The following is a 26,283-nucleotide window of genomic DNA, read 5'->3' as shown; positions in this document are numbered from 1 at the left end:
GTTGCAAGTAAAGCTGTTTGAGCAAAGGGGTATACTGTGTGACACATTGTGATCTACTACAGCTTCCGTGGTGAAGCGTTTTGTTTGCTTTGTCTTTTGGGGGGTAGGGGGGATTGCAAGGAAGAAGGAAGATATAGAGGGATGGGGAGATCAGCAGGATTGCAATGCATGAAATTCACGCACCAAAAGATTAGAAAGCCCAGAAGAAATTGAACACCACACTGGGGAAAGGAGAATTACCCTCCCAGCTTGTACACATGACAGAAATATAATAGCAATTTCTCAAAAGCCACTGCAAAACGTAAATCAATGTGGGCAGAAGGGAGTAGAGGAGGAAAGAAGGAGAAGAAACCAAAGAAAAGTATAAGTATTGTCTCAAACTAGGAAAGTATAAACTTAAACAAAAGTCTGATATAACAAAACCAAAATTATTTTTAAATTTATATATATATATATATATATATATATATATATATATATATATATATATATATACACACACACATACACACACACACACACACATTTCTTATAAATGTATAGGAAATGAGAGAAACCACAATATCAGGAATAAAAAAGCACAAAGTTGGAGTTGCAAAATGTTTTTGAGTCCCTGGAGACAAGAATGCAGACTTCATGAACAGGTGATGGTCAGCAGAGCTTGCAGATGTCTGTTGCTGGAGTCTGTGTTGGACTAGGGCCTGATGTCAGCCAAAGATAATTTTCTTTCTTGCAGATGAGGGCCCTCTACTGGCCGCAGTTAGGTTTGCATAGGACTACTTATTCCCTCACCTTTTGAGAATTTCTCAGATTCCCTCTCCCTGGAATGGCTGAGAGCATTTTTCCCAGTGCAGTGAGAGATCCACATATGCAGACCTGTACAAGGTTACCTGTCTAAGGACTTCCAAGGCCTACCGTGTAATAATCACTCCACTAGCAGGTTGCTGCTGTAGATATCATGAGCAACCCTGGCGCCTCAGGATACTGTCTACAGTCACAGGGTGACTATCTACAGGGTGACAGGAGGCTTCAGAGTCTGAATCACACCTGGGTCAGGCTCAGTGCTGAGAAATGCTTTTCATTTTATTTTCTCCCTGGGAACTTCCAAGCCTGAGGACATGCTGCTCCCCAAATCCTCCAGCCTGTGTCTGATCTTCCTGGGTTCTCCAATACAGTGGTTCTCAACCTTCCGAATGCTGCAACATTCATACAGATCCTTGTGCTGTAGTGACCCCCCCCCAAAAAAAAAGCATTATTTTTATTGCTGCTTCAAAACTGTGGTTTCCCTACTGTTACGAATCATAACGTGATACCTGTGTTTTCCAATGGTCTTACATGACTCCTGTGAAAGGGACATTCGTTCCTCAAAGGGGTCAATTGTGATTGAGAATTGAGATTCTCACAGATTGAGAATCACTGCTTTAGAACTTCACTGACCCAAGGTCTGTGGCAGGGCAAATTGAGGCAGTTTACACAGCTAAAACACCCAGATCTCAGGACTCTAAGAAAGTCCACCTTTAAATAATAAATGTGTGAAATGTGTGCTAGCCATTGCTTTCTGGCCTGACAAAACAATTTGAGGTATCACTGTCTTGGAAAAATCTGCAATTGGATTCAAGGGTCATGAGGACGCAGGCTGGCTCTGAAGGTAGAACTGTGTCCACCCACCTCAGCCAGAGAGACTGAGATCAAAGGAAATACTGCAGATCTGAATGAGGGAATGGCGGAGCTGGGGGTATTGGAGCAGTACAAACAGCACTTCTCATGTTATGACTGAAGCAAGCAACACGTGAGAAAAATGTCTGCAGGTAGCTTAAGCAAATTCAGGTACTGTGAGGGAATGCACAAGGCATTATGTCTTATGAGGATTAACTTTGATCATGTGAGATTCCAGCCAAGCCTTTTCCTTTCCCATAGAGATAATGTGGACATGCCAGGGCATTCCTTTTATGCCCTGGCTATCGTACTTCATGTAATTCTTTTTAGAAGACCACCTAGTGGGACAAGCATCCTACACTCTCTTCCATCCACAGTTCACACTACATTCACAGCTTTCTCACACAGGCTCCCAAAGAACTGAGTTGTTGTCTTGTGGTTTACTCATGGAAACAGCTCACACTCCTTTCTCCCTACCAAAGGGCAGAACAGTTCACTTCGAGTTCCGCTTGTTTTACTTGGTGCAAACTGTTTTCCCTCTTTTCTTGTGCCCTTCCACTCTGGATTTCAGAAGTATGGTTTCTGTTTCTCACTGGGACAAAGTTCATCATCACCATCATCATCATCATCATTAATTCTATCCTTCAGCTTCTTATTAATTGTGTCTTTCACACAGGCAGTCTTGGCTGTGTCATTTCTCTCGAAAGTTTTTGTTCTTAAATTCTGGGTCATGACTCATCACATGAGAAATTTCTCAACCTTAAAGTCTTCTGGCTGTAAGATGACCTGAACAGTACAAAACGATGACGTATAAATCAGCACCCAGTGTATCTGGCAAAGTTCAGAAGTACTGAATTTCGTTCACTCCAGCCTTGGTCCTGAACACGCTATGTGCTGTTTGGAACGTTGTATGCAGTACTAGCACACGATGTGGGAATGCTACCGGGAGAAACACACCCATGCTGAGGGTGGAACTGTTTGTCTCATGAGCATCAGGGCTGTCACTGTGTGTGAGCATGTTTCTTAGCTCATGGAAGCATGATTTAATTACAGAAAGCAAAACAATTTCCATCTAGTCCTACCACCCTACCTCAACAAGGAAACGTTCTGTTGGTGGTTTTCAGATTGGCTGTACTAAAATATTTATTTTTAAATCTTCTGTTTGGGTAGCGGTCTTTAGTTTCACAAAAAAAGAAAAAAGAGGAAAAATAAATACTTTTTCCTTGCTTTGTGGCTTGACATTTAGGGGCAGAATGTTGAAGACAGTCTGTATCCTAAAGTATAAGCTATTCAGCCTTTTCTCAAAGCTAACTTTATGACATTTATCCTGCATATGTGTGGGTGTTTGCATGTGTGTATTAGTCATGCCTTCATTCACAGCATGCGTGTGAAAGTCAAATCAATTTTCGAGAGTTGGTTTTCTCTTTCCACCATGTGGGACCTGATATCAACCTCAGATCATCAGGCTTGGCCACAGCCATCCTGAGGCACCGTCTCAAAAGCTCTGATTGATTCTAATATGAAAACATGTGAGCTCATCCATCTCATTAGGATGCAAATTTGCTTAAATCTTTTAAAATGGTGAATTTATATGCCTATCAAAGACCCTTTTTAAAATACACTTCTGTCTTTAGCAACTGAAGCAGCACACACTCCTTACCTCGCAGGTTTTCGTCTCCCACCTCTACCACAGGAGCCTAGAGCCTCAGCTCAGGGTCTCCCAAAGGCGATGCAGGTATCTATGAAGCTGAGTTTTATTTGGAGCTTCCTGGAAAGGACTCAGGTCAGCTTATCCTGCTTGGCAAGACTCAGTTCCTTTCAGTTGGAGGATAAAGGTCTTATTTTCTTCCTGACCATTGGCCAGGGATTTTTGTCAGCTTCATGTGAACCTCTTCATTTCTGAGGAAAAATTTGGTGATGAAATATTTCATTTTTTTTAATATCTTTTGCAGTCGATTTATTATTTGGCGATTTTATATGGCTATATGGTGCTTTGTGTCCTACTCATCCTTCATTTCCCTTATCAAATTTTCTCTTCATGTTATACATGTGTATAGAGCATTCTGGTTATACCTCCATCCTTCCTCATCAGCCCTCTCCTCAATTTTACACATGAATGTAGTACATTCTGTCACATCCACCCCCACACTCCCATCAACCCTTGCTCCTCCCACCAAGCCTCCATCCTACTGTTGAACCAGAAGCTGATGCTGCCTGGAAAGTAGGAACTGGAGCGTGCAAGGTCCAAAGCTGGAAAGACCATTGCTGCCTTTGTCCTGCCAGCTGCTTGCACAGCAACTTTTGGTCCTATGTCAACCATGAGGACCTTTCTAAGAGAGTTTCTGTATATTCTGCAACCAAGTGTGTGTTGTCTGAAGAATAGTCTAACCTTCAGATTCCAGTGGCCAACCAGTGGCCATGATTCTAACTTTTATACCTTTGGAAGTTCTTTACTCACAACTCTAAGGGTGCTGCACCACCCCTGTCTTCTGGGAACAGTAGCATAGGGGCCACTCGGCCCTAGAACTTCCATCCAATGTCCTTTTTAAACCCATGATACTACTCACAGACAGTATGAAGCTCAAGAAGAAGGATGATCAAAGTGTGGATGCTTCAGTCCTACTTAACAAAAGAATTACGGGAGGTAAAGGGTAAGAGGGGATTGGGAGGAAGAGTGAAGGGGAAGGGGAAAAAGAGGTCAGGATCAAGTGTGAGGGGAGATGGGGAAGATGTACAGAGAGTCAGGAAATTGAACAGAGTTGTGTAGCAGTGTGGGATGGGGAACTGGGTATAGCCACCAGCTAGTCCCAGATGCCAGGAAAGCAAGAGGCTTCCAGGACCCAACAGGGATGTCATTAGCTGAAATACCCAACAAAGGGAAGAGAGAACCTGTAGGGACCATATCCAGAGGTTAGGCACAGCCCCCAGTTGAGGGATGGGGCCACTTGCCCATTTCAAAAATTTTAACACAAAATCGCTTCTGTCTAAAGGAAATACAGGGACAAAGAGTGGAGCAGAGACTGAAGGAAAGGCCATGCAGAGACTGCCCCACCTAGGGATCCATCCCACCTACAGACACCAAATCCAGACACTATTGTTGATGCCAAGTAGTGGTGGCTGACAGCAGCCTGGTATAGCTATCCCCTGAGAGGCTCTGCCAGAGCCTAACCAATATGAATGTAGATGCTTGCAACCAACCATCTGTTGGACATGGAGACCCCGATGGAAGAGTTAGGAGAAGGACTGAAGGAGCTGAAAGGGTTTGCAACCCCATAGGAAGAACAACAATATCAACCAGCCATCACCCCACTAGAGCTCCCAGGGACTAAACCACCAACCAAAGAGTACACATGGAGGGACCCATGGCTCCAGCTGCATATGTAGCAGAGGATGGCCTTATCTTTCATCAGTGGGAGGGGAGGTCCTTAGTTCTGGGAAGGCTCAATGCCCCAGCGCAGGGGAATGCTAGGGCAGTGATGTGGGAGTGGGTAAGTGGGTGGTTAGGGGAAGCAGCCTCATAAAACAAGGGGTGATGGGGGATGGGATAGAGGGGTTGAGGAGGGAACCTGGGAAGGGAGACAACATTTGAAATTTGAAATATAAATAAATAAAATAACCAATAAAAAAATTTTTAAAAATGTTTTTAAATATGTTTACAATGTAGTGGGTGTCCCTTTGAGCATCTGGTTCTGGGTGACCCTTTCCCTACACCACAGCACCTCACACTCCAGTCATCCCACTCCTGCCGGCGATTTGTCACTCTGACGTTGCCCCTCTCCTTCGTAGCACATGTGTTCTGCCGTCCACACTCTGGTAAGAGTTCCTCTCCCACCAGGCATGCTTCTTTTCTCATTTCCGTTTTTAAGTGTTTCTACTGAAGAACCAGCTGTTATTCTGATGGGTTTGCCTTTGTCAGACTTCTGCACCCTTTCTTTATTCTGTGTTTTTAGTGTTTTAACTATAACACGATGTGAGAAGTTTATTCTCTGATCCAGCCAATGTTGTGTTCAGTATTCCTGATGGGCATTCTTACCGTGGAGTTGAAACTTATTTTATTGAAAATATTTCCTATTGCACTAATATGGAATAATTTTTCTCTTCCCATAATTTGTAAATTAGAGTTTTAAGTTGCCCCAAAGCTCTCCCACATTTTGTCTGTATTTTTAAAATTCATCATTAACCTTGACTAAATGATGCGGTTTCTTCATTGTCTTCCAGCTATAATATTCAGTCCTCCACATGACCTATTGGGGCAGCTTCCCAGTGAGTTTTACAATTATTTTGTTTTGTTTTGTGTGTAGAAGAGTCTTGCTTGCATGTGTGTCTGTGCACCATATGCATGTGTGGTGCTCTCAGAAGCCAAAACAGAGTGGCAGATCCCATAGCACTCCAGGAACTTACAGGCCTGAGCTGCCAGGTGGGTGCTGTTAATCAACCTAGAAGTGCAGCCACTGCTCTTAACTGCTTAGCGACCTCTGAGCCATCTCTACAGACCCTCAGCCTCTAATCTGATTTACTCAAATATTCCTTTCCGAAATCATTTAAGTTTGCCAGTCCTTCTATACCTCTCTTTATTGATTCTATTTTCATCCACTGAACTAACTTGTTTTATGAGCTCATATTTCGTGGAAGACACTGGACTGGTATCTTCTTTGAGTTCTGTAAACATATTTATAATCATTCTTTAAAATCTTTGGAATTCCATTCATCTTCCTTTCATCGGAGGAACCATTACTACATAATTCGTAATTTTTTGTGTTTTGTTAGTTTCACTTGTGTGTGTGTGTGTGTGTGTGTGTGTGTCCGTGTGTGTGTCCTTGTCACCACACATGTGTGGAGGTGAAAAAACAATTATCAGGAGTCAATTCTTTCCTGCTATCATGTGATGAAAGATATAAAACTTTGGTTGTCAGGCTTGGCAGCAAGCACTTTACCACCACTACTGAGCCATCTCACCTGACTGGGCTGTGTGTGTGTGTGTATGTGTGTGTGTGTGTGTGTGTGTGTGTGTGTGTGTGTGTGTGTGTGTGGTGTTGTTTTGTTTCCGGCACTGTGGTGTGGGTTCTTCATCTTATCTTTTTGTTTGTTCGATATTTTCTTTCGATCCTCTTCCTCCATGTTTCGTTTTCCTTCTCCTTCTCCTTCTCCTCTCCTTCTCCTTTCTCCTTTTCCTCCTCCCCTCCCTCTCCTTCTTTCCCTCCTTTTTGATTCAAGTTACTCTTTCTCTTTCAGTGGGGGCTTTTGCAATGTTCAGGAGATGACTGGGTAGGCAATGGTGTTGAATTGTCATTTCCCCCTGGGGAATGATACCTAACACCACAAGCTCTTTCCAGACTCTTCACCCAGGCACCAGCTATTGTTCTCAAAATATTGCCTATCTGAGGGTCAATGCACTGTGATAGCATGGAAATGGTCAATAATAGTCAACACCCTGTAGGAGTGGTTATCTCATAGAGGACAGAAGATGTAGAGAAAAGAAGACACCTCACACAGGACTCTCAGGTGAGGTAGAAGGCATGGGGCTTAGCACTTATTGTGCCATGATGTCACTGGTTGGAGGAAGGAAAAGGCATTTATGAAGGAAAACTCACCAGAAATGTTAGGTGGAAAGGACACTTAAAATAGGAAGTAATCAATTGAATATGAAAGCAGGTAAGATGAACACCACATCCATTCCTACCCACCTTACAGGTACACAGGCCTAGAGCATGAATTTGGAGGTATTGACTAAAATTTTCCCTCAGTTGGTGTCATGATTCATCAAGTTCAAAGCATGTCTTTTGTAGTGGTTTGCTCACCTAAGAAAACTAGCAGGCCTAATAAAATAAGTGAAGCCAGTTCTACATGTCTGTATTCCTTTCTAGGTGGGCCTCAATCAGCTATACTCTGCCTCTTGAAGCCCAGGTGACCTGTCAAATCACTCCTGTGACGGTCCCTACCCCTTTCATCATGAGCTGTGGTGCCCTGATCCTCTATGTCGCTGACCTGCCAACACTTACTTAACCTCTGCTGCCACTGCTTTGAGGGCTCCTGTTTCTGATAGCTCCTGCGCTAGACCAGCCTTAGACCATTCCACCTAAAAATATATTCTCTATGACTTCTTACTATGGCATGTCTAAGCTGAATTCTTTTATATACTCATACAGCAAGGTAAAATACAAATGTCTCCAGTTAAAAGAAAACATGAATGAAAATGCATATATTTGAAGCCTGTGTGAGAGGACTTTCTTCATTCCTTGTGAAGTAGAGTCCACAGTTATCATAGAATGATCCTTCCCTCCAGTGTTTCTGCAAGACCTCATTTTCAAAAGTATCCAAGTCTGCAGTTATTGCCTCCCTGGGACCTGTAAGACTTTCTCCTAATACTTAGGTTATTGTTCTTGTCCTGGACAAATTCAATATTTGACAAGATTTGGGTCTTTGGCTTATAAAATAAATCTGATCTCAGAATACCTCTCTGTTGTATCTAGAAAGGACAAGGCTATAAAGTAGCCCTAACTTAAGGGCTACTAACAGCAGCCTTTGCTGCTCAGAAAATTGATGTGTTTAAATAACAGAGTTGTATATCAGTTAACCTCAAATCCTGGCAAATAACTGAGATCTCTATGAAATTGGAAGAAGGTGAAGCATCCAAGTCTATGGAACATTTTTTTAAATTTGATTTTATTTTTTTTGTTGCTTATTCACCTTACATTCTGCTCTCTGACCTCCTTCCCAGTCTCTGCCTCCCACAATCCTTCCCTCATCACCCTTCCTTTCTCCTCTGTGTAGGTGGAGCCCCCCAGATATCCTTCCCCTGTCCCAGGACCCTGGCCTTCAAGCCTCTGCAAGGCTAGGTGTTTCTACTCCCACTGAGGCCAGACAAGGCAGTAGGCCTTGGGATGAGTCTCAAGTTGGGCCAATTATTGGTTGGCCATTCCCTCAGTCTCTGCTCTACCATGCCTGTTATTCTTGTAGACAGGATAAATTTTGGGTTGAAAGTTGTGTAAGTGGTTTGGTGTCTCTTTTGCTCTACTGAGGTTCTTGCCTCACTACAGTAAGTGATCTCTTTAGGTTACATATCCCCAGTGTAGTGAGTCACAGCTAAGCTCACTCCCACATTGATTCTTGGACATCTCTCTTATCCCTGGTCTCCGGCTCATCCTAGAGATACTCCTCACCCTCGTCAGTTGCAGACTTCCATTCATTTCATGGCCATCTATCCATCTCACCTGTCCTTCCTCACACCTGATCCTGAGCATCCCATTCCCCTCCCCATCCCCCATACACCCAGTTCCTTCCCTCCATCTGCCTCTTATGACTATCTTATTTCCCCATTTTAAGTAAGACTCCAACTTTCTCACTTGGGGCTTCCTTCTTGTTTAGCTTCTTTGAGTCTGGAAAGTGTAACATGAAACCTGTATTTTATGGCTAATATCCACTTATAAGTGAGTAAATACCATGCATGTCCTTTGGGGACTGTGCTACCTCACTCAAGTTCCATTCATTTGTCTGGAAATTTCATGATTTGTTTTTAATAGCTGAATGATATTGTATTGTATAGATGTACCAAATTTTCTTTATCCACTCTTCAGTTAAGGAACATCCAGGCTGTTTTGAGTTTCTGGCTATTACAAATAAAGCTCCTATAAATATAGTTGAGCAAGTGTTTTTGTGAGATGTTAGAGCATCTTTTGGGTATATGCCCAGGAGTGTTATACCTGAGTTTTGAGGTAGAACTAGTTTCAGTTTTCTGAGAAAATACCACATTGATTTCCAAAGTGGTTGTTCAAGTTTGCACTCCCACCAGCAACAAAGAATTGTTCCCCTTGCTAACTGTGGAACATTTTTGATGTGCAGTAAAGTCCAGTGCACATGAGAAGAAGACAGAAAACCCAAATCTTTTAAAAATAAGAACTTATAGATATTTTTCTCATATGGAAAACTCCAACACCTGAAGAAGCATACCATTAGAACCCCTTGAAGTCAGGAATAGCCTCTTCAGTCTTGCAGAAATGTCTCTTCCTTAGCCAGGAACTTAGAGCATCAGTGATATTCCAGTGCTATTAAGCACCTATTTAACCTGCTCAGGGTTTTAGAGTGTGATGAATATTACATCTGGCTTAACATAAAAAAGAACTATACTTTGGGACATATACCTGGTGAGTGATTTATTCATTGCCTGTAATTGATGGGTGATGGTGGTATGCAGGAAGAAGAGCAGGACATATATGTGAAAATGTATAAGAAAATGCCTAACAGTGGGATGATAGAATCTGAAGAGAACACCTCAAGTAGGACGACATGGCCCCCAGTTGATGGATGGAGCCACCTAGGCATCTCAAAATTTTTGACCCAGAATTGTTCCTGTCTAAAGGAAATGTAGGGACAAGAATGGAGCAGAGACTGAGGAAAGGCCATCCGGAGACCACTCCAACTTGGGATCCATTCCATCTAAAGATACCAAACTCCAACACTATTGCTGATGCCATGTTGTGTTTGTGACAGGAGCTTGGCATGGCTGTCCTCTGAGAGGCTCTACCAGCATATCACTAAGACAGATGTAGATACAGCTAACCATTGGAATGAGCTCAGGGACCCCTATGAAAGAGTTAAGGGAAGGATTGAAGGAGCTGAAGGAGATTGCAACCCCATAGGAAGAGCAAGAGTATCAGCTAACCAGACCCCCCGGAGTTCCCAGAGACAAAGCCACAAACCAAAGAGCATATGTGGGCTAGTCTGTGGCCCCCACTACATATTGGTCTTGTCTGGCCTCAGTCGGAAGGGATGTACTTGGTCCTGTGGAGGCTCGATGCCCAGAGAAGGGGGATGCTAGAGGGGTGAGGTGTGAGTGGGTAGGTGAAGTGGGAGTAGGTGGGTGGGTGGTTAATGGCACACCCTCTTAGGGGCAAAGGGGAGAAGGAGGGGGTGTGGGGCTTGTGGAATGGGGATTGGGAAGAAGGATAACATTGGAAATGTAAATAAATAAAATAATCAATAAAAATATAAAGAAGAATAAACTTCAATAAAGGACAATATTGGGACAACTTGCAAAACTGATCACCTGGGTATTAAATAAAAGTATTGATTTACTAAAAAGAAAGGAAGAAAGAAAGAAACTGTATGGGCAGATGATAGCTCTTAGAGACGGCTCAACAACTCCTTATCTCTGTCCAAGCACACCTGGGTAGTTCTGACTCAACAGGACAGGTGTGTTCTTATCACAAGGTTTCTTTACCTTTTGGCTATGCCATTTCCTGTTGAAAAGATTCTTCACTTTGGCGTCACAGAGTTCTTCCCCTCAGGGTCCAGTCTCATGAGTCATGGAGATTCCAAGTGGCAGATGATGTATAGACCACAGCAGATTACTGCTCTTTGTCAGTACCCAAACCAATACTCCTGTTGTATTCTGACCAATTTCTCCTCATAACTTGGGGAGTTATTCACAGGGTATACAAGTCTCTATGGGGTGGAGTTTGGTGGTCATCCTTTGGAGCTGAAGACTGTATGTCTACATTGGGAAGACAGCAAAATAAAGAGCTTTTACATTCAGGGATGAGAAAGAGATATGAGACTAGAATATGAACTTAGTCATATGTGAGGCGCTACAGGGATGGTGTGTGAGTAGAGATACAGTGTGCCTAGGTCATTGTATACACATTGTTTTATTGTCAGCAAGAGATCAGAACTTGTTATTCTATCCTGCTCAGTGACCCTACTTTCTCATTCACTGGAGTGTGGGAGCTGGTGAATGTTGTAGTAAAATTAAGCTGGTTTACTTATATTCACAGAGTTGTGACAAGTGGATTTTAACCACATAAAAAGTTGGGTTAAAATTTCAAGAACCTCACCAATCTCTATGGTCTGTTGACTCTATCTCTTCCATTGGTTTGGTAGTAGAGAAGGCTAGAGGGATGGTAACCTCAGAGATAGCAGGGCACCTACTCAGTGTTTCCAGGTTCTTCACATTGCCTGAAAAAAATTCTAGGTGAAGTCAAGAGTAAAGGATATGAGGATGGGAAGTCAGCAGGATACCAAGGTTGAAGAAGACATAAAACTGGGAAGAGGGAGGAAGTGATGGGGTCCTGAAAGGAATTGTATTAAGGGAGTGTGGACCAAATGATCAAAATACACCATAAACATGTAAAAAATTCTCAGAGAATAAATAATATATATTTAAAATAAGATTATTTCATTAAATATACAGAGGAAGAATTGTCCAAGTATTTTATAAGGCCAATATTACAATATCACACAGATAATGAAACCAACCAAACATACACATACACATACAAATTGCACAATAATATCTCTGATGAATAGACACAAAAGTTCTCAACAAAATAATTACAAAATAAACTCAAGAACATGTCAAAATGAATATTAATCATGATTAAGTTGGCTTCATTCTAGTGATGCAGGAGTGGTTAAAAACACAGATAAATAAATAAATAAATAAATAAATAACATAAATTTGTTCAAAGATTAGAATGAGTTGATCATTTCAACTGACACAGAAAAAGCATTTGACAAAATCCAACACCTTTTTGTGATAAAGACTCAAAGCAAACAGACTGATGGGAATATGATTCAATATTAACAAGCCTACATATATAGAAAAACTGGTACCATCTTCCTTACAAGACAAAGACTCCCACTACCTTCACTCTATTCAGTATGGTGCTGGAAGTCTTGCCCAACATACATGATGAGAGAATGAAAAAAATGGGGGATATAAAAAGAAAAACCAAAGGAATCAAAGTGTCTGTATTTGCAGACTATCTCCACCAGAAAACTCCTAGATGACAAACATCTGCAGGAAACAAAATGAACAAACTCAGATCAGTAATTTACAATAATGGAAGCAGACTGAGAAAGAAATCAGAGAAAGAGACTTTAATCCTCCAATTCACAGTTCACAAACAAACAAACAAATGTAATGAAACAAACTTAATCAAGGAGAAAAAGAAATCTCTAAGATGCTGAAGAAACAAATTGAAGACTCTGAAAGATGGAAAGACTCCCATGCTCATGAATTTCTGAGATTAACTTTGTGAAAATCACCACTTGTCTTAGGGTTTTACTTCTGTGAACAGACACCATGACCAAAGCAGGTCTTATAAAGAACAACATTTAATTGGGGCTGGCTTACAGGTTCAGAGATTCAGTCCATTATCATCAAGTCAGGAACATAGCAGCGTCCAGACAGGCATGATGCAGGAGGAGCTGAGAGTTCTACATCTTCATTTGAAGGCTGCTAGTAGAATACCAGTAGGCTTCCAGACAGCCAGGAGAAGGGTCTTAAAGTCCACCCCCACAGTGACATACCTACTTCAACAAGGCCACACCTACTCCAATAGGGCCACACCTAATAGTGCCACTATCTGAACTGAATACCTACAAACCATCACACCATCCTACTAAAAGTAATATATGACTTCAACGATGTACCAATTAAAATCCCAGTGCCACAAAAAAACATGCATGTGCACATCCACCCAATTGCAAAAAATAAATAAATGAAATTTAAAAATTTGAAAAAAAAATCCCAGTGCCATTCTCCATAAATATAAAAATATTAAAGTTAATATTGAGACACCAAAGACCCTGGACAACCAAAGAAATCCAGAGGGGGAAAAATGCTGCTGGAGGTATCATCATCCCTGATTTAGAGTTATACTACATAGCCATAGTAATAAAAAGAGCACGGTACTGGCACCAAAACAAGGCACATATTTCAATGGAATTGAGTAAATGGACTAGAGCAGTCACTGGGCCCTTGTACAGTGAATTTTCCTCAAAGATTAAGGAAAGGCTGAGTTGCCCGTGCTCTAGTAAATAACTTCCCTCACTCATATTCATGCAGGAAGCTTTATTTAATCCCAACGAGACTAATATTAATGTTAATATTAATAGCATATTAATAAATAATGATAATAATAGGACTGGTGGAATTGCTCAGTAGATAAAATTACTTACTGCTTAGTCTGACCATCTGGATTCTTCCCTGCGATCCATGTGATAGAAGAAGAGAAACAATCCCACAGGTTTTCCTCTAACCTCTGGACCTAGGCTGTCTCATACACACACACACACACACACACACACACACACAAATACATGTAACAAATTAAAAATATATGTTTTTGTAAGGCTTGTTGATAAGAAGGATTTGGATTTAAGTGGAACCAAGATTTGAATGAGAAAGGGTAATGAAAAGTTAAAAAAAAATCAGAAAAATTGAGTATATACATTTATAAAAATATCAAAGAATATACATTTTAAATTAAGAGATGCTTTATTGTATTGTCTAGAGCAAAATACTCACCTAAGGAATAAGTGAGGGATCTTAAGAGAGTAAACTTTATTGTTTTCTGGGTGGACTTTGTATAAAATCTTAGGAAAGTTGCAGAAAAGAGCAGGAGTTATTTATTGACTAGTATGACCTGCCAGCAAATATCTCATTTCAGTAATTTGTTGAGTGATGGCCAGAAGATAAGAAGTCATTTCCTGTCAACACAATCTGCATTGTGATCTCACATCAGGACCATATTTGATGTGTAGACTGTGTCCTGCCTTCACATTCCTTGTGATTTGTTGTGTCTGCCCTTTCACCTCTACTTGTCTCTTTGGTGAGATCAGTTTCAGTCCTTACCTTGGAAGCTGCTGTAATGTGCCACAGTCATACAGTATAGCCTTTTGTCCACACATCTTTACTTGCAAATGCTCATTGCAGTGGGTCACTGGTCTGGTTTGAGGCCTCTGGCTTCTGCTATAGCATCAATATTGGGTCCTTACAGGGACTCTTCTTGAATATCCTATTGTTGCCCTGTGTCATGGAGATCCTCTAGCTTTGCATCTGCAGGACCAGCCCTTTCACATGCTATAGAAGTTCAAAGATGGGCTAGATGTTGTGGGGTGGGCCTACTCAATGTTCTCTGTGTCTGATCTGTGTCTGAGTGGCAGCTAAGTTGTTCAGCCTGCCAGGTCTCCTGCTCTCATGCCCACAGGACTGACTCACTGTCACCTTCTCCACCAGGGTTAGGCTTTATCGTTTTAAAAAGTATTGTTAATTGAAATAGAAGTACATCACTTTCTCCCCAAAACCTGTTTCCTTATATCAGCCCTATCCAGTTACCTCTCATAGAACCCCTTCCATCTTCCCTCAACTTGATAGCCTCTTTATCTTTGATTATAATTGATATGTATATGTGTGTACACAGATATATGTGTGTACATATGTTTATACATATACTGAATAGATACATACATACACACACATATACATATACATATACTGCTGAGTCATTTTCGATTGTTAGTGTGTGTGTGTTTTCAAGGCTGGTCACTTTCAATTGGACAAACCATAACGGAGCTCATCCCTAGGACTAGATAATTCTCGTTCTCCAATCAGTCATTAGCTGCCTGTAGATCTTCAACTACGATGAGACCCTGTGAAAAAAATTTCCCTTCTACATTGACATGTCCATCGATATGGCTATTTTTCCACTCTTGTTTATTCAGAAATCTCTTGGGGAGACTGGTTCACAACAGACTTCCTGGTAGTCTGGCTCTTTTAATCTTTCTGTCTTCTCTTCTGTAGTGTTGCCTGGGCTGTAGGTACAGAAGCTGTAATGCAGATGTACCTTTCAGGGCTGGGCTTCCCACAATCTATTGATCTCTGCATTGTACCCAGTTGTAGTTGTCTGTGATGATCTCCATTTGCTGTAAAGAGAGGTTTTCTTGGAGAGGGTTGGTAGCTGCACTTGTCTATGGGTATAAGGGTAAGATTTGAAATATAGTGAGAAACTATGTTGGTCTTTGTTTGTGAGTCTAGCCTTTAAGGGCTGAAGCATCTCTCCAACCCAGTAGGTTGTTTTCTAAGGACCATGACCATACCAGCCCCAAGAAGCTGCATAGACTTCCAATGCCAGGCACAATTCCTCTCCCTTTGAGTGGGTCTTAAATACAACTGAACAACTGTTATTGGTCACTGATATGTGAATGTTAAACGATCCATTGTGTCATGAAATGATACATCGTACTTCATGGATAAGATATTATACTTATGTTCGTATGTTTGAAACAGAAGCACAGCATGTCCCTGAGCTTTATAAACCCATGTGTCATGTATTTTCATATAACCTATAAATAATTTAATTCATAGTAACCATACAATGTAAAAGCTACATTAAAGCACATTAATACATCTAAGCATCATATTTTTATACAATCAAATATTTGGATAAATGTGATATTAAAGGAATAATATCTTGAATTTTTAATGGTAATAGCTTTGAAAGTAAAACAACTCCCAAAAAAATGGAACTCATGGTAAAAAATATCACACTGATTTTTTTTTCGTTTTTAATTTACTGTTTTTCTTTTATTAAAAGCTCGCAATACCCAAGATACAACTCACAGACCACATGAAGCTCATGAAAAAGGAAAACCAAAGTGTGGGTGCTTCAGTCCTTCTTAGAAGGAGTAAGAAAATACTCATGAGAGCAAATATGAATACAAAATGTGGAACAGAAACTGAAGGAGGGGCCGTCTGGAGACTACCCCACCTGGGTATCCATCCCATGTGCAGTCACCAAAGGCAGATACTGTTGTGGATACCAGGAAGTATATGCTGACAGGAGCCTGATATAGCCGTCTCCTGAGAGGCTCTGCCAGACATACAGAGAGGTGGATGCTTGCAGTCAACCATTGAACTGATCAAGAATTTCCCAATGGAGGAGTTAGAGAGAAGACTGAAGGAACTGAAGAGGTTTGCGGCCTCATGAGGAGAGCAACAATACCAACCAACCAGAGCTCCCAGAGTCTACATCGTCAGCCTGGGAGCACACAGGAAGGGACCCGTGGCTCTAGGTGTATATGTAAGGGAGGATGGCCTTGTTGAGCATAGATGGGATAGGAGGTCCTTGGTCCAGTGAAAGCCAGATGCCCCAATGTGGAAGAATTTGAGGGCGGGGATGTGGGAGTGGGTGAGTGGGTAGAGGCACACCCTCATAGAAGCAGGATGAGGGTAGATGTGATAGGGATCTCTGGGGGGAGGAAATGGGGAAAGGGGATAACATATGAAATATAAATAAATAAATAAATAAATAAATAAATAAATAAATAAAATATCCAATAAATTTTTAAAAATCCAATAAAAAATCCATTCTTTCCTCGTACAACATAACATAATTATAGTTTCCTCTCCCTCCACTTCTCCAAGGTTCCCATCCTCCTCAGCTCCCCTGAAAATATACTCCATTTCTGTCTTTCATTACAAAGAACAGGGTTTTAATAGATAGCAACAAAACACAATTAAAATAAAATAAACAAAAGTGATCACATTGAGGCTGGACAAGGCAACCCAACAGAAGGAAAAGAGTCCCAAGAGCAGGCACAGGAATCAGAGACCCATTCATTCATACAATGAGAAATCCCATAAAAATAGTAAGCTGAAAGCTATAATAAATACTCATAAGACCTGGGGCATACCCATGTAAGCCCTGTACTTGCCACTTCAGTGTCAGTGAATTCATGTGAACCTTGCTTAGTTGATTCAGAGAGATTTGTTCTCCTGGTGTCTCCATCTCTCATGGATCTTGCACTTTTTTGATCTCCTCTTCTATGGGGTTCGTAGAGCTCTGAGGGGAGGGATTTGATAGAGACATCTCATTTCTCATTTAGAGCTGAATTGTCTTTCCAAGGATTCTCTCTGTGTAATATCTGGCCATGGGTCTGCATCTACTTCTGACTGCTGCAGAAGGAAGCTTCCCTAGTGATGACTGAATAAGGTGCTGACTATGAGTATAACAGAATACCTTTAGGGGTCATTTTGTTGATACTTTTTTATGGTTTTACCCTAGGTCTCTGAGATATCTAGCCTATTTTCTTGGTCTTCCAAGCAGTGATGAATATGGGTTTCATCTCATGGAGTAGAACATTGGTTGACTACTCCCTCAAATTCTGTGCCACCATTGCTCCAGCATATTTTTCAGGCAGAACAGATTATAGGTCAAAGGTTTTATGGCTTGGGTGGTGTTTCTGTGTCTCTTTTGGTAGCCTGCAGAATACCTTCCATCAATAAGAATACAGAAAGTAGGAGTGAAGGCTCCATGTGGACACCAGCTTGACTTCTCCAGGTTCAGTGAGTTATGTGGGTGTTGCCCTCAGCAATGGGACCCTGCTGTCAGTTTATGGAGAGTAAACCACTGTCTTGGCAACACCACTAATTGTTTAAGGATTTCCATGGAACACGGTTAGCCAACATCTCAACTGAATGAAACCCAGTTCCAGTACTAGAAGCCAAATTTGGTGACAAGAGTTGGCCTGTTGGGACTCCATGTCCTCCGGTATTAGAAGACCTCATTAGGATCGCCTCCATTTATTTTAGGAAATTATAAAATGAACTTGTAACTTAAGCTGATTGTGGCTTTTAAAACCCTGGGGATGGACCTTGTGAATCTTGCAAGTTTCAGAAGTTTTCTGAACCTTGTAAATATCTCTTATTCCCCAAGTTTTGGAGGAAGTTCCAGGGATGCAGTTCTTTAGGTTATCACCTAGGATGCTGTGGGATTTGGGGCTGGAATGGCTACTTAGAGTCACTCATTCTATTGCAAATAGCCCTTCATCCAATCTTAAGTAATCAACACAAATAAACTCAATAGTTTGATACTCTTAGCTTAGTTGTAATCATTTCTTTGATCTGTCCCTGGTGCTCCTTCAAGTACAATAAGCTCTTGTCTTCCTGTCCACAGAAAAAGCACAAAATGTTGGTCCTGCTGTCCTCAGAAATATAAGTTGAGTTTTAGTGTCTTCACCATCGACATTATATCTAACAACATCATTTGTTTTTCAAATTTAATTCTTGGATTATAAGGGACCAGAGGTAGACCACAACTCTTAAAGTTATAGGAATTGAGGATTCAGGAGCACCTAAGAAATTAGGTCATAATTTCTTATTAAAATATATATAGGAATTGAATAATTACTGATTTAAAATATCTAGGTAAACTATATTCCAGAGTAGGCTATAGCTACAGAAGTCATTACTATGGATCCTATAGTAAGAGGAGAGGGTGCTTAGTGTCACGTATAGATGGATATGTAAATTTTATGACTGTGTCTCAGTAGATTGAAAATTGTTAAGAAGATTATGACTAGACAGACCTACAGGAATCTTGCTGTTGGCCATGTAAGGAGTCATAACCTCAGGCATAGGTGGAGAAAGAAACTCCTGATCACATATGGAGGATCACGTAGGTAAGGACAGAGGTTTGTGCTAAACTGACTTAATAGAATTGTTGACTGAAACAGGATGATACAAAAACTTGCACTGACATGCTTCAGACTAGATTTAGAGACCTTAATTAAGATGATATAAGTGTAATTTAACAGATTTTGTATAAATACATATCCCAATGACTTACAACAATAGTGTCTTACTCTCTCTAGCTTAAACATCCATCACTGTTTTTTCTTGCATCACAAATTCTTTGGATCAAACTTAGACCTTATGCATATTTGATAGTATAGGGGAGATGGGCATTGTATCTTCTTTTTCCATTTACATGGAAAGCAACCCAATGTTCATGAAACTTACAGAAAAAAATTTAGTGTTAAATGTTCATGAAATATTATACAGAAAAAAAAATTGGTGTTTCTATGCATATCAGTTGCTATTCTGTTTATACGATGAAACACCATCACCAAGACAACTTACAGAAGGAAAGGTTATCTCAGTGTATGATTCCAGTGGATTAGTGATCATAGTAAGGGGAGTATCATGGCAGAAGGTGGCAGACACGACAGCTGAAGCACTGACTGAGAGTTTATATCTTAAAACACAAACAAGCAGAGAGAGCACACTAGAAATGAGTGCTTTTAAATGCTTTTAAATGCTCAAAGGCCACATTTAATGATATATTTCCTCCATATATGTGTGTATGTGTTTTAGATTTGGGGGAGGGCATGTGTGAGGAGGTCAGAAGATCAGAGGACAGCACACAGGCGTCGGTGGGTTTCTTCCACCATTGAGTAACTTAATTTCAGGTCACCAGGCTTTGTGGAAGATGGCTTTGCCTTGCAAGGTTTATCTTGCAGGCCCACTGTTTATATGTTTTAATTGACTTCTAAGGGGCTAGTACCACTGAACCCCTTACCTACAATACTTAAAATGGTAACTTTCATGCAATTCATGTGTCAGAGAATGAGAGTGACAGATCACACAGCGCTTCTGGGTGGTGCTCAAACAAGTCTCAATCAGAACAATCTGTAAATTATGATATGTAAGAAATATGTGAATTACGATTAAGTTTTGAGTGAATAGTAAAAATATTCATTGAAAACATTATGGAGGTGGCAAGGTAGTTGTTTCTCCTGAAAAGGATTTCTATAATGAATGTGTAGTGTGTAGTGTGTGTGTGTGTGTGTGTGTGTGTGTGTGTGTGTGTGTGTGTTTGTGTGTTATGCTATTGAGAAAACCACAATGATTTGGAACATTTCTGAGCCCTTTTTAAATAGAAAATAGATTCTTCTCTCATATAATAGATCCCGCCCACAGTTATCCTTCTCCTCACTCCTGCCAGCTCCTCACCACCTTCCCTCTGCCCCGGATCCACTTCTTCATTTTCCTTCAGAAACTGTCAGGACTCCAAGAGATGACAGCCAGACAGGACAAAACACAACACAATAAGACAAGCCAAAAGCCTTCCTATTGAAGCTGACAAGACAACCCAATAGGAAGAAAAATGTTCCAAAGTAGGCAAAGGAGTCAGAGAGACACTTGCTCCCACTGTTAAGAGTCTTATAAGAACACCAAGCTGACAGCCATAACTTATACACAGAAGGCCCCATGCTATGCTCACTGCTTCAGCCGCCTTGATCCCATGTAAGCCCTACTTAGTTGATTCAATGGGCCATGTTCTCCTCTTTATAAATCTTGGATTGTAATAGCTATTGTTTATGGTTATGTACCTGTGGTTTTTTTTTCTATCAGAAACACTCTGATGTTCTCCTTGTTTTACATTTTAACATTGAGGTTTAAGAAGTGTCCTGACTTAAACCTCAAGATGAACATGAGATTTCCATAAGCAAAACCCAGAAAGAGAAACTGAAGAAATTTTCGTATTACTCATTTTCCCTTATCCATTTATCAGCAAAGCCTTTTAAGTAAATGATTCCTATATCACAAATCAATCACTAAAGGTGTGAGAGGATAAAGTATCTCTGAGTGAGGAGACTGAGAGGAAGGATCAGCTGTGGAAGCATCTTAGGAGACCTTCATCTAGCCCTTTCATCCCCTGTCCCACCCAAGGATTTGCCCTTGACTATCTGTTCTTTGTTTCAAGACAGCCTTACCCTAACTATTCTCATTTTATTATTATAATTATTATAATTATAATTATTATTACCATTATTATTATTTAATCCTTTTTATAGTCCAGTCTTCATCCCCCTCCTGCTCTGCCCCCTGACCACTCCCCATCCCATACCTCCTCCCCTCCATCTCCAAGAGGATGTCCCCACAGCCATACCCCCACCTCACCAGATCTCCTGACTCCCTGGGGCCTCAAGTCTCTTGAGGGGTAGATGTATCTTCTCTCACTGAGGCCAGACCAGGCAGTCCTCTGCTGTATATGTGTTGGGGAGCTTATATCAGCTAGTGTATGCTGTTTGTTTGGTCACTCGGTATCTGAGAGATCTCAGGGGTCCAGGTCAGTTAAGACTGCTGGGGCTGCCTTCCTCCTCAGCTTCTTCCAGTTTTTCTAAACAACTTTTATTTAACGTTGTTTTACTTTTATGTATGTTTTACCTGCTTCACTGGTGTGTCTAGTGCTCAAAGAGGGAAAAAAATAGGACATCGTATTCCATGAAACTTTAGTTGAAGACAACTGGGAGCTCCAAGTGAGTCTTGGAAACTAAATCAGGTCTTCTGCTAGATCAGTAAGTGCTCTTAACTGCAAAGCCAGTTCTCTATCCACTCTCCTAAGCATTTTTGTGAAACCCACCTGGATGCAACCCAGATCCTGGGGAAATATCCTAGTGTCTGTATTTCCACCAAGAGACATTAGACTTGAATATGCTGACTCATACTGCTGCAGGGTGTTTTTTGTCCCACGTCAAAACTGTGGTTGGACTGAAAAGCCACTCAAAATTACCTAGAACCACTTTTTCTTAAACAGCCCACAAAGCACACTATCAGGGTCCTAAATGAGCCAAGGACTTCAATGCTCATTTCCAACCTTTCTCTAAAACAGACTCTTACAAATCTTCCCCATAGTCCACTGCAGCAATGAACACTTCATCTTTCAATTTCATAAATGCCTGGAGTCCTAGAGCCTGGGGCCCAATGGTGTCATTAACACAACCAATCATAAAGACGGTAGGACTTATGGGTGGTGCTTAGTAGCCAGAAATTAGGGATTTAAAGACTGAGCGGTGTGCAGCTCAGCTAGATTCTGTATCTCCAGGGAACTCTAAAGAGCTGAATCTTTCGAGTGTACAACACAGTCTTGGACATCACAGGTAAAACCCTGGCTCTGACAAAGCAGATTAGGAACTGGAGAACTGCCCTGGAGAAACTCCCTGGAGAGTAAGACAGAATGAGAAAATCTTACCATCAGGAGCCTTGGTGTAGAGAAGCAGAGGGAGGATGAGTGGAAGATCCAAAGAGCCAACCAGGCCACTCAGGCATGCAACTTTATGCTAAATCCCTGTGGGTGTCTGAGCCTTGTCACAGGGAGTGCCAGTTGGTCTACTGAACAATGGCAGCTGCACCCAGTTAGGATCATTTTTCCCATACCAACACAATTTAAATCCTCTGTGCAGAAGGAATACCATGCAGCATGCTTCTGACTTAGCATTTTCTGAGGGAGTTAAACAAAAGACCTAGAAAGTCTTGAGCTGAAAATCCTGGGAGTGGTCTCCTTTTTATCCAACTGCATGACCTTGTGAACTCCTTCCTCTCTGTGGCAGTGAGTGGAAAGTCAGGAGTCACAGTGACAGTAGTGAGTCAGAGGGATCAGCAGATGCTGTTATTCCTAGTTTCTCCAGGAAGAACAGACTAGACTCTTATCATTCAAGAGGGGAGAGTCCAAGACACAGGGTAGCTCCTGTTGTGAAATAGACAGGAAGATGATGTTCAATGTCCTTCAGATCTTGACATTTCATTAGTCTTTACAAATCCTAGGCCAATTCTGCCTTAAGTCCTCAGTTACAGCATTAGCTTTTGGAATCATCAGGTATATGAACATCCATCTCAAAACTGAAGCTCACGCTACTTAACTATTTCCATCCCTAGAGCCATCAGCAGCTAACAAATACCTCGATATATTTTCTTCAAGTAAACCACATCCTTAGCCTTTTCCATGTTGTTTAGATAAATACTTGAAATAGTTCAGTCTTGATCCACCATGGCTGCCTTAATTTCTCAATTAAAAAAAAAAGTAGCTTTGAAATATTTTGACAGAGATTTCTCTTTTTTTCCTCTAGGTACTTGAGACATGACTCCTACAGTCTTCCTAGTCATCCTGTGCCTGGGAGTGGCTTCAGCTGCTATAGTCCCTGATCCTGGTTCAGATGCTGAATTGCGAGAGCAGAAGGTAACGTATGAGGAAACTGACAGGCTGGTTGATCACATGAGAAATGTCCAAAGGGATCTCAAAGAGAATAGTGCTTGCTATTAAGAGTAGATAGGCATAAAGGAGGTCATAAGGGTCAACCGTCACCAAGGAGTTGCTTAAAGTTGTGTACTATGTACACAAGGTGGCCAACATTTCTGAAATGCAGAATACAGATAATGGCTAGCTATAGTGTACTGAGATCCATCCCCATGGCTCTTGTTCACCTGTCACAGCAAATCTACTTAGTGGGCTTAAGCGTTGAATTAATATGAAGGAAACACTGTCACTTATGTTTATTTCTAGGATAAAGAAGGACCCAAAACAGTGTCATGGGATGAGTTTATAAAGACTATCAAACTACACAATAGCAAAAATGACAAGGATATGGATGGCTTCAACATAGAAATGAGTGCCTTCGGTCAGCTGGTAAGTGTGACCTGGAGGACTTAACTCTATTTCTTCTCTTCAGATCTTTACAGTTAGTCTGTTAGTTGTCAACATTTTATTTACTTTTCCCATGAAGGCTGATGAAGAACTCATGAAAATAATGACTAACGTTTTTCACCCAAAGTTTGAAGAGAAGAAAAACCAAACACAGGAATTTGAGGATTGGATAGAGAGTGGTGATGAGATTCCTGTACAGGATCAGGTATGACAGTGTTACATTCCCATCCTCAGTTATCCACAAAGAATCTGAGGAGGAACTGAAGTCCTTACTTATGTCAGCTATGGGACAACATGCAGCCCACTGTCTGAGTATTCTGCTCTATGAATTGTTGATATGTGTTTGTAGGTGACTACCTTTCCTTCTTGCTCATGGTACATGTACTTCTTGCTGAGCTTTAGGCTTGGCTAGTGCTCTTGAAGGACAGAAGTTCCAGGGGAGTTACTATAATAAAGCCACTGGGCTACATTTTTTCTAATTAATGAGACATGTGTTTTCCTTCCAGCCAGAGTAACATGAACAGCAGTATAAAGGTAGGCAATGAGTGAGACAGCCACTGTGCCATTGTCTAAGAGATGTCTGCCCCAACATGTGAATTGTCTGATGGTGAAAAAGAAGATCTGAACTGGGGTAAGGGGAAGAAAACAGCAGCAGGGGCCTCCCCAACTCAGAAGCCAGCCCCTGACGTGTGGGATCCTACACTCAAGTCCCTTAAGATCATACTGTGATATGAACTCCAAGCCACGTTCACACTAATAAAACCTTATCAATACCTTATCCCATGCTCTCAACTCATTTGTGTTAATGATTCTCAAAATACTTTTTTAATTTTACTTTCAAGAAGAATATACAAGTCTATGTCTTTAAAATAAAGCTTTATTAAAAAGGCAGTGCTCTGGTTTCTTTCTGGTTTTGTGGAGGTAAATTTTTAGGTGGTTAACACATAGTTATGTGTGAAGGCATAATTGACTGTGTGGTGGTGTTTGGAGAAGAATGTAAGTGGTCGTTTTAGTGTAGAATCAGTATACCATCCTTGATTAAGTTTTGTTTCCAGGGCCTTAGGTGCACTCCCTTAACAATGATCTGAAAATCTATTTGAAAATTGCTAGAATTCAATGATTTTAATCCACATGGATTTGATAAGTAAAAATTGTTTGCACTCAGTGCAAAGTGACCTCTCCTTATTCTGTTAGACCTCACTGCACTTGTGCAGGGGACCTCCTTCTACTTCATTTTATGAGATTCTAATTACATCATTTGCCCATTTCCTTTCCTCCCTGAAAACCCTCTCATATACCTCTCCTTTCTCCCAATTTACTGCCCCTTTTTTTTTAATTAATTGTTGTTTCATGTATTCCAAAGTATGTAAAAGCAAAGTACTAAAGTTGGTATAATGGTAATTGTATATATGTTTTCAGATCTGACTTTTTGATATCAAATAACCAATTGTTGAGTTCTTCCCTGTGGGAAAAATACTTTTCACACAGCAATCCTGAGTTTCCAGCCCTTTTACAATATATTCTAATAAATATATATTCATTAATATGATAATAATGAATAGTATTTATAATTAAATTATTATCAAATATTTATGAAACATAGCAGAATTCTTGCTGTTTATTGGGCAGTAAGAAGTTGTCCTATGTCTCCCAAGTCTTGAGATTCCCTTAGTCTGTGCCTTGAGTCAGATTAGAAGTACTGAAAAGATTTTCAAGATCTGTAAAGAATTGTGTTAGAATTTTGATAGGGATTGCACTAAGTCAGTAGAGTGCTTTTGATGGAATAAGCATTCTCACTATACAAATCCTAGCAATCCATGAGCATAACAGATCTTACCAATGTCTTCTTGAATTTCTTCAACAATTGATGATGTTTTTTGCCATCTACTCCTTTTGGGAATTATTCTTTTTATTCTAGATCTTTCAGGTGTACTATTTAATTGTTAGAATAAGATCACTCAAATTTTTATGTAAGCACTTGGTGCTATGAGCTTAGTGTTCTTAGATTCACTTTCATTTGTGTCCCATAACTTTGAGTGTGTTATATAATTTATTTAAATATAATAACATTTTGATTTCTTTTTTGATGTCTATCTTTGTTGTGGATAGACCTGGCCTTGTATTTTAATACTAATTCCCCTTTCCTGTGAAGGGCTGCAGAGGAAATGTGAGTCATTACACAGGTGAATTCTAGCAAATCTTCTGCCCATTTTAATTTGTAAAATAAAGGCTGGAGCCAGTGATTGGGCAGAGGAAGTGGAGGTGGACAATAAAGGTTGGTGGAAGAGAGCAGAGGGAAGGACTGGAGGAAGACAATGGAGAAGGAAGACGACAAAGGAGAGAACAGCTAGGAAGCAGGAAGTGAAAGGACAGATGCAGGGTCTGGAAAATCCTCAAGTTATAAGGGTCTCATAGCTGTGGAACAGAGTAGTGTAGGGATATCTGCCCAATCTAAGCTTGCAGAATATATTCATAATTACTGAGTTGTGTTTTCATTGACCGGTAATATTTGGGTTGGAGAGTTAAATATCTCCCACTACATATCTTGACCCATTTTCAGTCTCTAGTAAGTTGTTGAGTT

General features: G+C 40.7%; 1 protein-coding gene across 1 annotated transcript; it reads left to right on the top strand.

Moving 5' to 3' along the window:
- The first annotated feature begins 23,138 nt into the window (after positions 1-23,138).
- Positions 23,139-23,913, top strand: LOC114624855 (trophoblast-specific protein alpha-like). The gene is made up of 3 exons (XM_028771980.1): positions 23,139-23,237; positions 23,562-23,684; positions 23,782-23,913. Exons 1-3 carry the CDS (start codon positions 23,139-23,141, stop codon positions 23,911-23,913), a joined length of 354 nt encoding a protein of 117 aa, XP_028627813.1.
- Positions 23,914-26,283: the final 2,370 nt, after the last annotated feature.

Source organism: Grammomys surdaster, unplaced genomic scaffold, assembly GCF_004785775.1.
Source record: "Grammomys surdaster isolate TR1022 unplaced genomic scaffold, NIH_TR_1.0 211, whole genome shotgun sequence".
Lineage (NCBI taxonomy): Eukaryota > Metazoa > Chordata > Mammalia > Rodentia > Muridae > Grammomys > Grammomys surdaster.
Note: the sequence above shows the minus strand (reverse complement) of the source record. Positions and strands in the feature narration are given on the sequence as shown.

Excerpts from the sequence above, each read along its gene's own strand:
- LOC114624855 (XM_028771980.1), top strand. The coding sequence starts at position 23,139 with ATGACTCCTACAGTCTTCCTAGTCATCCTGTGCCTGGGAGTGGCTTCA. Across the intron at positions 23,238-23,561 it reads CTGAATTGCGAGAGCAGAAG|GATAAAGAAGGACCCAAAAC; the intron begins GTAACGTATGAG and ends GTTTATTTCTAG. Across the intron at positions 23,685-23,781 it reads TGAGTGCCTTCGGTCAGCTG|GCTGATGAAGAACTCATGAA; the intron begins GTAAGTGTGACC and ends TTTCCCATGAAG.